The sequence below is a fragment of the Phyllobates terribilis genome, unplaced genomic scaffold (assembly GCF_046119375.1).
Source record: "Phyllobates terribilis strain yellow unplaced genomic scaffold, ASM4611937v1 Scaffold_3__8_contigs__length_932513732, whole genome shotgun sequence".
In the NCBI taxonomy this organism is placed as follows: domain Eukaryota; kingdom Metazoa; phylum Chordata; class Amphibia; order Anura; family Dendrobatidae; genus Phyllobates; species Phyllobates terribilis.
Window position 1 is genome coordinate 350967673 of NW_027362763.1, and position 13280 is coordinate 350980952.

General features: G+C 48.9%; 1 protein-coding gene across 1 annotated transcript in view; it reads right to left on the bottom strand.

Annotated features, from left to right (window-relative positions):
• Positions 1-9691: 9691 nt before the first annotated feature.
• Positions 9692-13280, bottom strand: part of LOC141258112 (phospholipid scramblase family member 5-like) — a 35474-nt gene continuing 31885 nt past the window's right edge. The window contains exons 6-7 of the mRNA XM_073673119.1: positions 11445-11503; positions 9692-11104 (exon numbers count right to left, since the gene is read on the bottom strand). Of these exons, the coding sequence (XP_073529220.1) occupies positions 11078-11104; positions 11445-11503 (86 nt within the window). The 3' untranslated portion in view covers positions 9692-11077. The remainder of the gene's footprint in view (positions 11105-11444; positions 11504-13280) is intronic.

Genomic DNA, 13280 nt, shown 5'->3' on the forward strand with positions numbered 1-13280 from the left:
TCAGGTTACTATATCTGATTTTCCACAATGAAAATTTACTCAAAGCTTTATTCATTGTTGTGCACATACAGGTGCATCTCACTAAATTAGAATATCATCAAAAAGTTAATTTATTTCAGTTCTTAAATACAAAAATTGAAACTCATATTATAGTCATTACAAACAGAGTGATCTATTTCAAGTGTTTATTTCTGTTAATGTTGATGATTATGGCTTACAGTCAATGAAAACACAAAAGTCATTATCTCAGTAAATCAAAATAAATTAACAAAAAACACCTGCAAAGGCTTCCTAAGCATTTAAAAAGGTCCCTTAGTCTGTTTCAGTAGGCTCCACAATCATATGGAAGACTGCTGACTTGACAGGTGTCCAGAAGGCCGTCCACACAGTCCACTCCACACAGTCCCAGAGTTCCAATTTTCATTTGGAAATCAAGGTCCCAGAGTCTGGAGGAAGAGTGGAGAAGCCACAATCCAAGCTGCTTGAGGTCTAGTGTGAAGTTTCCACAATCAGTGATGGTTTGGGGATCCATGTCATCTGCTGGTGTAGATCCACTGTGTTTTATCAAGACCAAAGTCAGCGCAGCCGTCTACCTTCCCTCTGCCAACAAGCTTTTTGGAGATGGAGATTTCATTCTCCAGCAGGATTTGGCACCTGTCCACACTACCAAAAGTACCAATACCTGGTTTAAAAGCAACAGTATCACTGTGCTTGATTGGCCAGCAAACTCGCCTGACCTTAATCCCATAGAGAATCTATGAGGTATTGTCAAGAGGAAGATGAGACACCAGACCCAACAATGCAGACGAGTTGAAGTCTGCTATCAAAGCAACCTGGGCTTCCATAACACCTCAGTGGTGCCACAGCCTGATCGCCTCCATGCCATGTTGCATTGATTCAGTAATTGATGCAAAAGGAGCCCCGACCAAGTATTGAGTGCATTTACTGAACATACATGTCAGTAGGCCAACATTTCCGATTTTAACCCCTTTGCAACCCTGGGATTTTCCATTTTTTGCATTTTCGTTTTTTTGTTCCCAGAGCCATAGCGTTTTTATTTTTTGGTCAATATGGCCATGTGAGGGCTTATTTTTTGCGGACGAGTTGTACTTTTCAACGCCATTACTAGTTTTACCATATCGTGTACGGGAAAATGGGTAAAAAATTCCAAGTGCGGTGAAATTGCAAAAAAAGTGCAATACCACAGATGGTTTTTTTTTTGTTTTTTTTTAACCACGTTCACTGAATGCTAAAACTGACCTTCCATTATTATTCTCCAGGTCATTACGAGTTCGTAGACACCAAACACATATAGGTTCTTTTTATTTAAGTGGTGAAAAAAAATTCCAAAGTTTGGTAAAAAAAATAAAATAAAATGGCGCCATTTTCCAAGACCCATAGCATCTCCATTTTTCGGGATCTGGGGCCGGGTGAGGGCTTAATTTTTGCACACCGAGCTGAAGTTTTTATTGATACCATTTTGGTGTAGATCCAATGTTTTGATCGCCCTTTATTGCATTTTATTTCAATATTGTGGTGACCAAAAAACGTAATTCTAGCGTTTAGAATTTTTTTCTCATTACGCCGTTTATCGATCGGATTAATTCTTTTTTTATATTGATAGATTGGGCGATTCTGAACATGGCAATACCAAATATGTGTATGTGGGGTTTTTTTTGTTTTTTTTTTTATTTTGAATGGGGCGAAATTGGGGTGATTTAAACTTATATTTTTTTAATATTTTTAAACAGTTTTTTTTTCACTTTTTGCTTGCTTCTATAGTCTCCATAGGAAACTAGAAGCAGCACTTGTCTGATCACCTCTGTTACATACAGGTGATCAGCAGATCACCTGTATGTAGCAGAAATGGTCCTGTGCTATGAGCGCCGACCACTAGGTGGCGCTCATAGCGATCAGCTCATGACAACCACTGGAGTCTGCTGCAGACCCAGGGTTGTCATGCCCACCCATCGGTGACCCGCGATCACGTGACGGGGTCACCGATGGGCAGGGTAAGTGACACGCTTCCGGCGCGGCGCTGTTAAATGCCGCTGTCAAGAGATTGACAGCGGCATTTAACATGTTAACAGCCGCGGGTGGATCGCAATTCCAACCGCGGCTGTTGCGGGCACATGTCAGCTGATAGTAATAATGAGGTTACAGCCTGTGCGTAGTAATACTGCACAGGCTGTAAAGGGGTTAAAAACATTTTTCAAGCTGTTGTAATAAAGTAATCTAATTTACTGAGATAATGACTTTTGTGTTTTCATTGGCTGTAAGCCATAATCATCAACATTAACAGAAATATACACTTAAAATAGATCACTCTGTCTGTAATGACTCTATATAATGAGTTTCACTTTTTGTATTGAAGAACTGAAATAAATTAACTTTTTGATGATATTCTGTCTGTAATGCAACACCTGGACCCGCCAGGATTGTACCAGAGGGTACATGTGACGCGCCCCTGGGCCTGTGTCGCGCTGCGTTGCGCATGCGGGAGCTTACCCGGAGCCGGATCTCTTGAGGGTTGTAGTCTCGTGGCGGTGATCCGGTCCGTGCCCAGGGAGTCAGACTAAGTGGCGCTGTATTAGCGGTAGATGTTGGACGACTACGCCACCCGTTGAGTACAGCTAAGGAGCTGCTGCTGCAGGGCAGACCGCTGAGGCCGGTGGTAGGATTGTGCAGCGTGATAGTATAACCCCCAACGGGAGGGGTATGGCCTCAGGGCAGCCGACGTGGATGATGGGGGTAGCAGGAACCACTCAGAGACGGTACGGTGTAGTTCAGGGTCTTTACTGGTGACAACGATAGACCCTCCCGGAGTACTGGCTAGCGATTGGGGCCTGGTCAGTCCTTGAGCAGATGGGATCTCCCCTGGCCAGGCGGAGTTGTAGGCCTCCCAAACTAACGATACTCTTCTGGCTACCTTGCTAGAAGCGGGTATAAGTAGCCCACGTCCCTGAGTGTACCGTGTGGTGCTCACCCGTATGGCCGGTGACTCGGGGCCTTCTAGTAGCTTCCGCTCCACGACGGCGGTGCTGGTCCCACGCGTGTGACCGTGCCTTCGGGTTTCTGGGCCAGAGGACCTGCAATCCCCTGCCGGTCGGTTTCTGCTGCTGGATAGGAGTTAGTCCCCACAGCCTCGGACTCCGGGTCCGGTGATAACTTCTCAGTCAGGGCGAGCTCTGCAGCTGCCAGCCCCTGACTCCTTGTAGCACTGCTCCCACAGAGCTCCTGATGTTCTTTCCTATATCTGCTTCTCTTCTCTGTCTCTACTTCTTCTCTACTCACTAACCCTGCCTCAGCCCTAGGTTTATATAGGGGAAGTTCTTCCCCTCCCAGGACTGGGCAGGAGGTGTGGCATGCACAGGATCCCTGACCAAGAGACCTCCCACCTGCTCTCAGACATAACATTGCCGTTACTGTGGAAACCAGACCCCTGGGGTGCCACATTCCCCCCTAGTGAAATTTAGTACTCCGGGACTAAACATATTTTTAGAAAAACATAACAAGGTATAAACAATAATAATACAATAAGAAAAACATATAAAGATGGTTACGGCGTGTCCGCAACCGGGTGCAGTCTTTGAAGAAAAGCAAGGTGTCCATTTCACTAAAACAGGGAGACGTAACCAGGTAGGGGTCTGTCCTGCCCCGAGTCCTTAACAGTCTTTAGTCCGTCCTGGGTTACGCTCCAACTATACACAAAGGATTCCCGGTAAATCCACCAAGGACTCCTATAAATAACTAGAAACACATAATTATACACAAGCAACAAGAAAAACAGGTAACCACAAATAAAACAATTTATACACTTCAAATCCTCCAACGTGCGGGTAACTGGCCTCTAGTGGACCTACGGAGCTGACTGTCTAGCCCTGAACTACAGGGTGTAGGAGCTGTCAAGGGTAAACTGGGCAGCTGTCTACCGGCTCTTTGACTCACTAGGGGTACGGCAGGCTCACTATAAGCAGAGGGTTGATCCTCCTGTTCTGCTTGTGTGGAGTCTTCTGCCTCCTGGACCGGCTGCTCTTCCAGCTCTACCTGTTGCTCCGTAGGCACTTGGGATGCTGGTTGGAGGAACGTGAGGACGGGTACCACAACTGCACCATTGACTTGAGTCCAGGACCGAGGGAAGTCTCCGAGCACAGTACTAACCATATCTTCCCTTTCCTCTACGGGTCGATGGTCTTCTTGTTCCTCTTCAGGGTTCCGTAGCTGTTCAGGACACTTCTTCAGGTGATCCCGGGATACAATGGCTATGGTCTCCCCTCCGTCTTTACTGATGGTACAGACTTTCGGGTTCTCGTGGCTTGAGGGCAGTACGGTGTACGGGTCCTTCTCCCACTGGTCGTCCAACTTGTGGAGCCGTCTTTTCCTCTTCAAGACCTGCTCTCCGGGTACCAGGGGAACAGCGGGAGCATACTGGTTGTAAGTTTTCTCTTGTCTTTCCCTAGCCTGACAGAGACTTCGCTCCACGCTCTCCTGTACTTTCCGGTACTGCTGCTGCCTCTCTGTGTCCCAGTCTGCTTCTGGTGAAGTGTCCTCGGGTGTCAGGACTCCCATTTCCAGGTCAACAGGTAACTTACCAGGTCTCGCCCTCATTAGGTAAGCCGGGGTACAGTTGGTGGAACCTACCGGGATGTGGTTGTATAGGTCCACTAGATCGGGCAGCTTCTCAGGCCACAGACTGCGTTCTTCCAGGGGCAACGTTTTCAGGAGATCCATTACCACCTGGTTCATTTTCTCACAAAGTCCATTAGTTTGCGGATGATAGGGTGTCGTCCTTATCTTCCGGCAACCATACAGATTGCAGAATTCCCGGAAGACCTCCGCTTCAAAGGCAGGTCCCTGGTCCGTCAGCACTTGGTCCGGGTACCCGTGTGGACGGCAGAAGTGCTGCTGGAAGGCTCTAGCTGCTGTTTGAGCCGTTAAGTCCTTAATGGGGACGACAACCAAGAACCGGGAGTAATGATCCACAATGGTTAACGCGTAGACGTAGCCACTTCTGCTTGGGGTCAGTTTTACATGATCCAAGGCTACCAGTTCCAACGGCTGCCGGGTGACGATGGACTGCAGGGGAGTCTTCTGGCTGGCACGGTCCTTCCTTCTTAGGTTGCACGGGCCACAGTCTCTGCACCACCTCTCCATGGTTCCCCTCATGCCTACCCAGTGGAACCGCCCACGCAGCAGGAACTCCAGCTTCTTCCATCCGAAGTGTCCAGCCCCGTCGTATGCTTCCATCACCATGGCTGCGTCTCTCCGTGGCACCACTACTTGCCAGATTAGTTCATGCGTCCGGGAGTTAACCATTCTGCGGCACAACTTCCCCTTGTAAAGGAACAGTCGACTCTTCTCAGCCCACAGTTGCTTGGCTTCCTCCGGAGCGTCTGGGTCAAGGCGAGCCTCTGGCCGAGTCAGCATCTCCTTCACCAGCCGGACGGCAGGGTCACTGTCTTGCGTTTCCTCCCAGTTGTAGTGAGGCAAGGGGTTAAACGTAGCAGCTTGCTTACTCCTTACCCGATGGGAATACTGGATAGTCCCATGACGGTGGAACGCGGGGAGTTCGACTTCTTCCAGTCCCTCTGGATCTTCCCCTACGTCCGGTAGGTTTGGCATCCTGGACCGGGCGTCCGCGTTGGTATTGGAGCGTCCTGCCCGGTATTTGATTGTGAACTCGTAGTTGGACAGACGGGCCATCCATCTCTGCTCTAGGGCACCGAGTCTTGCAGTGTCCAGGTGTGTCAACGGGTTGTTATCCGTGTACACGGTGAACCGGGAAGAAGCGAGGTAGTGCTTAAAGCGTTCGGTGACTGCCCACACCACTGCCAGGAACTCTAGCTTAAATGAGCTATAATTCTCAGGGTTTCTTTCGGTGGGTCGCAGTTTTCGGCTGGCGTAAGCGATTACTCGTTCTTTCCCCTGCTGGATCTGGGACAGCACGGCTCCTAGCCCGATGTTACTTGCGTCGGTGTAGAGGATAAAGGGCTGGCTGTAATCAGGGTACGCCAGGATTTCATCCTCCGTGAGGGCCATCTTCAGCTGGCGGAAGGACTCTTCTTCTAACTTCTCCCATCTGAAGGGTGGCTTCTGGTTCTTGGCCTTCCGGGACTGGCCTATCAGGAGGTCCTGCATAGGAGCTGCCTTTTTGGTGAAACCGGGGATGAATCTGCGGTAATAGCCTACCAACCCGAGGAACTGCCGCACTTCCTTTACACTGGAGGGACTTGGCCATTCCTTAATTGCGGTGATCTTATCAGGGTCGGGAGCCACTCCATCAGCGCTCACCACGTGTCCCAGGTACTGCACCTTTGGTTTCAGGAGGTGACACTTGGAGGGTTTCACCTTTAGGCCGTAGCTTGCCAGAGCTTCGAACACTTCCGCCAGGTGTTTCAGGTGGTCCTCATACGTCTTGGAATATACGATGACATCGTCCAGGTACAACAGGACCGTCTCAAAGTTTCTGTGGCCCAGACAACACTCCATTAATCGTTGGAAGGTTCCTGGTGCATTGCAGAGTCCGAACGGCATGCAGGTAAACTCGCTAAGTCCCATCGGGGTGGTGAATGCGGTCTTCTCCCGGTCCGCCTCTGCTACAGGAACCTGCCAGTACCCACTAGTGAGATCCAAGGTAGAGAAGAAGTTAGCAGATCTTGAAGCAGCCAAAGACTCCTCTATCCTTGGTAAGGGGTACGCATCCTTGTGTGTGATACGGTTGATTTTCCGGTAATCTACACACATCCTCATGGTGTTGTCTTTCTTTTTGACTAAGACTAGTGGAGCTGCCCAGGGGCTACAGCTATCCCTGATCACCCCAGCCTCCTTCATGTCTCTAAGCATCCCCTTGGCGTGTTGGTAGTGTGCAGGGGGTACGGGTCGATACCTCTCTTTTATGGGAGGATGGTCTCCCGTGGGGATGTGGTGTTCTACCCCCTTGACTCGCCCGAAGTCTAACGGGTGTTTACTAAACACTCTCTCGTACTCTTGCACCACCCGATAGACTCCCTGTTTCTGGTGTGAGGGAGTGGAGTCAGTACCCAAATGTAGTTGCTGACACCAGTCCTCCATTGTTTTCTGAGAGCCGTTACCTTCCTCCGGGGAAGATGGAGGCAAGGGTTCTACGGACTGTATGGAATCTTGATTGATGGTATACAATTTGGCTAGCGTGGCATACCGGGGCAGGTACACTTCCCTCTTCCCGATATTTATTATGCGAACGGGCACCCTCCCATGGCGTACATTGACCACCCCCCGTGCTGTCAAAATGGTGGGCCTACTGTCTGAGTAAACTGGTTCTACCATTGCCTGGTAATCTCTACCTCTCAGACCAATAGCTGCCCGGCATCAAATCATCATTTCACTTTTCGGGGGCATGGCAATAGGGAAAGGGTCACACATTCGCACGCTACCAATCTCACCACCGGAGAGTTCTAGCTGTTGCCATCGCATCAGTGCCCGGATCTCTTTCTGGAGCACTCGCTGCTGGCCGGAGCTGGCGTTCTTGGCAACCTGCTGTAAAAGGAAAATCACCTCTGCAAGACAATTTTCAATTACATTAGTTCCTAGAGTTATCTTTGGGTGACTCTCGTGTTTGTCAATGTCTACAATGATCAGTCCCTGTGCTGCCAGTTCGACTCTACCGATTTTAATGGTCACCTCTTTAAATCCAATCTGTGGCACAGGCTGACCATTGCTGGCGATGATACTCAAGTCGTCGTCAGGGTAGCGGGTGATATCCGAGTCATTCCAGTACTGCTTGAAGAGCACGTACGGGATGGTGGTGACCTGTGACCCGGTGTCCAGTAGGGCACTCATAGGAATGCCATCCAGTACCACGGGTAAGACTGGACGTCCTCCCACATATTTGTCGCGCCAGTTCGATGGGCCTGGTGATCTTTTTCCTGGGGGTTGGCCCTCTACCCCAGGTTGTGCCAGTTTAAAGGACAGTACCTTGCCATATGTCCGGGTTGATTGCAGCGGCGGCAGATGGGTCGTCCGTCCTCGTTGTATCGGTCGCTGGGTCTTCCTCTGGCCGGTGGGGTCCTCCTTGGTCGACGCCACGGGATGTCCTCCGGTCCGGATGCCAGCTGGATCTTCCCTGGAGTGGAAACCTGTAAAGACTGCACAGTTCGGGTTAGCGCAGCAACGCTTTTAGCTAGCTCTTGGACCTGATGGTGCAGGTCTGGAGCCGGGTCATTGTTCAAAGCCTGCGCATCAGCTCCCACAGGCCCTGCCGACAAGGGCGCCGCCTCCTGGTGGTAAGTGGTAGTGGGGCGTCTGGGGGTCACAACGCCACCTGGTGCCGGTTCTCGAAGCACCCGGATGGCTCTGTCCTTGAACTGTGCAAATCCCAGATGAGGGTCCTGTAAGGCCATTGCCCGCAACTGGGTTCGGTGGGCATTGCAATATAAACCCTCTATAAATTGTTCAGTCAACAGCCTGTCCTCGTCTCCCACGCCGTCAGGGTCGGTCTGCTTAATGGCTCTCAGGGCCTCTTGTAGGTTCAGGGCATAGTCCCTTATACTCTCATGTGCCCGCTGTTTGCACCCGTAGAATCTAAGCTTGATCTCGGCTGAGGTGCGGGTATCAAAGGTGTCCCTCAGCCGGGTTAGTATCCCTGCGACAGTCCTCCCCCCAGGTGGCCAGGACTTTACCTCCCTTTGGGCTGCTCCGGTTAATTGGGCCACCAGGATGCTCACTTTTTGCTGCTCTGTGAGGGGGTACACCTGGAAGAGGCTATCCAGCTTTTTCTCTAAAGTCATGCAGGGTATGTGACTCCCCTGAGTACTGGGGTAGCCAGGCTGCCCCCGGGATATAGGGCATGGTGAAAGGCATGACCGCAACAGCGGTGGCGCTGGCGGGGATTGAAGCGGTGAAGCTCTCCTCCGTATCCGACATCCTTCTCCCCCCTAGTGGACCGTGGCCTACCTTGCGATGATCCTCTTCCGTAGGCCGCGGCTCCGCAGTGGATCGTCAGGGTTGAGGACCTTCCGTCGCGCTCCTGTGACGTCGGCGTCTGCTGGGCTCCTTCCAGGACCTTACGCAACGTCCGGACGTGAGGCGGGGCTTCAGTTCTCGCGCGCTTTCGGAGTCCACGCCCCTCTTCTTCCCGCGCGGCGTCCTCAAGATGGCGTCCAATGGCGGGAAAACTCCACGTATGGCGGGAAGAAGGCCGAAGATGGCGCCGGATGGCGGGAAAACTCCACCGATGGCGGGAAGGAAGCGGAAGATGGCGCCGGATGGCGGGAATCTTCACCACAGGTAAGTTTGAACAGTCTTTTTCAGGCACGCAGTACCCGGTGGTTGCGGGCACGAAATCCTGCCGACTACGCCAAAAGTTGACGCGCCCCTGGGCCTGTGTCGCGCTGCGTTGCGCATGCGGGAGCTTACCCGGAGCCGGATCTCTTGAGGGTTGTAGTCTCGTGGCGGTGATCCGGTCCGTGCCCAGGGAGTCAGACTAAGTGGCGCTGTATTAGCGGTAGATGTTGGACGACTACGCCACCCGTTGAGTACAGCTAAGGAGCTGCTGCTGCAGGGCAGACCGCTGAGGCCGGTGGTAGGATTGTGCAGCGTGATAGTATAACCCCCAACGGGAGGGGTATGGCCTCAGGGCAGCCGACGTGGATGATGGGGGTAGCAGGAACCACTCAGAGACGGTACGGTGTAGTTCAGGGTCTTTACTGGTGACAACGATAGACCCTTCCGGAGTACTGGCTAGCGATTGGGGCCTGGTCAGTCCTTGAGCAGATGGAATCTCCCCTGGCCAGGCGGAGTTGTAGGCCTCCCAAACTAACGATACTCTTCTGGCTACCTTGCTAGAAGCGGGTATAAGTAGCCCACGTCCCTGAGTGTACCGTGTGGTGCTCACCCGTATGGCCGGTGACTCGGGGCCTTCTAGTAGCTTCCGCTCCACGACGGCGGTGCTGGTCCCACGTGTGTGACCGTGCCTTCGGGTTTCTGGGCCAGAGGACCTGCAATCCCCTGCCGGTCGGTTTCTGCTGCTGGATAGGAGTTAGTCCCCACAGCCTCGGACTCCGGGTCCGGTGATAACTTCTCAGTCAGGGCGAGCTCTGCAGCTGCCAGCCCCTGACTCCTTGTAGCACTGCTCCCACAGAGCTCCTGATGTTCTTTCCTATATCTGCTTCTCTTCTCTGTCTCTACTTCTTCTCTACTCACTAACCCTGCCTCAGCCCTAGGTTTATATAGGGGAAGTTCTTCCCCTCCCAGGACTGGGCAGGAGGTGTGGCATGCACAGGATCCCTGACCAAGAGACCTCCCACCTGCTCTCAGACATAACATTGCCGTTACTGTGGAAACCAGACCCCTGGGGTGCCACACATGTTCAGTAGTTTTTTTTCTCAGACTACAGTTAAAAGGGTTTTCCAGCCATTTAAAAATGGCTGAATCACCTTTACAATGTTATAAAATAAAATTCATACCCGCCTTACCGATCCCCCATAGCTTCAATTCCAGTTCATTTTCTGTACTTGCCTGTGCATTTTAGCAGTGTGACTCCTGCAGTGCAGAGATCTCATGTGCTTCGTAGCCTCTCATCTAGCCAAATCAGATCTCATACTTTGCACTGACGAGGGGCAATACCCCAATACATAGTGTCTGCGAATTGGGATTCTGGTTTGGCGTTTATTCTAAGTCATATTTCAAGGGTCGATATTGACTTGTAGGATTGCTGCTTCCAACAGGTGACACAAGAGATCAAGTCCTCTTCCTCTCTGAAGACACAATTTGCATATCTCTATCAACATGACGTCTGCAGCCAATCAGTGATTAGCTGCATTGGTCATGTGAGTAGAAGGAAGTACAAGGAATCAGCTGTGAGGAGGTATAAAAGCCATCCGGGGCTTGGGAAAGATCTGTGAGTTGGGTTTAACTCCTTTTTTATCTTCTAAGCTTGTTTCAGGGTGTTTTGTATGGCTGGATGACAACTTCTTCAAATATGACCACACTGCATCCATCTGTAATCCTAGTTTATTACAGTATAGTTTAGTCCTAGTCTGGGCTTGTTACAGTTTTGTGTATTATCTGTTGACCCTCTTTCCATTCTTCTGTGTTCTTTTCAGCTCATCTCAAAAAACATGAAGTTCTAAAATGAAATATAGAAAATAGACATGTTTGTCATTTCAGCAAAACTTAGAGAACAGTCCTCACATTCAATTTTTTTCAACATTTTAAATGCTTTTTAAAAAACCCTATACCCCAAGCATTTATTTATGCCATTGTGACTTTTTTTTTATTTTGGCACATGCTTTTTTTTTTTTTTTTGGTGTTTAAGTTGTACAAAGAAGCCCCTGACTTAAACTGCCATTAGTTAAAAAAATAATAATTAATAAATCTAAAAAAAAATGTAAGAAAAGGCACTTTTTAGCAAAACACTATGCATCAATCCAGCAATAAAATATTTAAGAACAATTTATGTGCCTTACCAGCAGAAATGTTGCTGACAACAGGAGAGCCTTGTCTGTGGCACTAATGGAAGCTGAAACTGTAGAGAAAAGGTAAATTAGGACTTGTTTTTAGAGCAGAAGATATAGTAATTAGTATTTTCTTGTTTTATGTAAAGATATAATAACTGCAATATGGATGTATTCCACTTTTTATACTTTAAGGGGCTGTCCACTACTGGACAACCTCTTTTCAATGTCCTTAATGTGTTCACTAAAATAAAAAAAAATTGCAGACTTACCTCCCGGATTGTTGTCTGAGCGCTGCATCTTGTGTCATTGATTGTCAGTGTCTGCTAATGGGCTGAATCCGTCACAATTCTGTTTGAGCCTTGTGAAGGCTGCAGCCCATCAGCGCCCTCTGAAAGGTTGCAGTGTTCACGTGTCATGAGATCGACACAGGGCTAGGAGCAGAGATGTGCAGGAGGTAAATATGCTTTTTCCTTTTACTTAGCACAATAGGGACATTGAAAAGGAGTTTGGATAGTAGTGGACTACTACTTCAATTACTTTCAAGGGATACCCCGGAGAGATGAAAATGTATTTCCTTCTACATTCTGTCTAAAGCGATGAAGACTCGTATGTGCATACGCCTCTTGCTGTTCTTATAAGTAACTGTGAATTGAGTTCTTCTCACGGCATAGTACTGCTGATGCTCCCTTTGTCTTCTGGGAACGCTATGTCAAAGATCAGGGTGCTGTGACTCGTGTCCTATTGCCTGTTGCACGCTATCCATCTGACCAAGGCTTATCACAGTCTGGACAGGTTTGAGGTCCTGCCTCACTCTTGTTCTGCTCTGCCTACCTGCACTTTTACAACTTGTATATGACATGTCAATTGCCTGTCCCAGCTTTCCAACTCACTCCTACACTTCTAGACAAGTCATGTACAAGCTGTGAAGGTGCAGCAGAGCAGAATGAGAGGGAGCCTTGGTCAGGATGATGGATTGCATAAGCAACAGGTCACAAGCCATACACCCCTAATCTCTGAGGTGGCATCCCAGAAGAGAGGGGTCACAGTGAGAAATAATAAAATCGCATGAACTTCGATATAAGATCAGGAAAGCGGAGGAGTTTTCAGAGTTTTAGAATGTAGATTGAAATCCATTTTAATTCCCGAGTGTTCCTCTTTAAGCTTAAGTTTATCATTGTTTTCAAGAAATCTGCTCTCTAAATGGTCTCATTCACATGGGACAGATTTACTAATCCTGTCTAATATTAAGATGGCATAGTTATATACTAGCCAGTCTGAAATTGTGTCATTGATCACACTGACCCATGCTTGATAATATAATGAGGGAATCTTTAGACACTTTTGTATAACTTTATACCACATATTGGTTGGCTTTTTTCATTGCGATATTTTGCACCATCATTTTGGCACATGTCATATTTTAATCCATTCCTCTGTTGATAAGCTATGCTCACAAAAAAAGGAGCAGCAATTGTCTGCAGGGCATGTTTTTGCAGTTTTTTGGGGGTTTTTTGGGTGCAAATTGAGCCACAATCCTGGGTCATTTACCTTGAGCTTGTCATCAGATCTATGACACTTCAAGATCCATGAATCGAGATCTCACTGGCCCACGTGTAGTTCAGTAATTTACATCACTATTTGTAAGTCAAAATCAGAACTTGATCCACAAGGCAGAACAGGTACTTTACATGATATATTTTTTTCTGTTACCGGCTCACAAGTAGTACTGGTATATGAAGTGGCCTTACACAATTTAGATTTCATGCATCTATCTGTATGTAAACCATTTGCTGACCGCACGCATAGATCCTGAGGTTGCCAAAATTTAAACCCAACGTATACAGT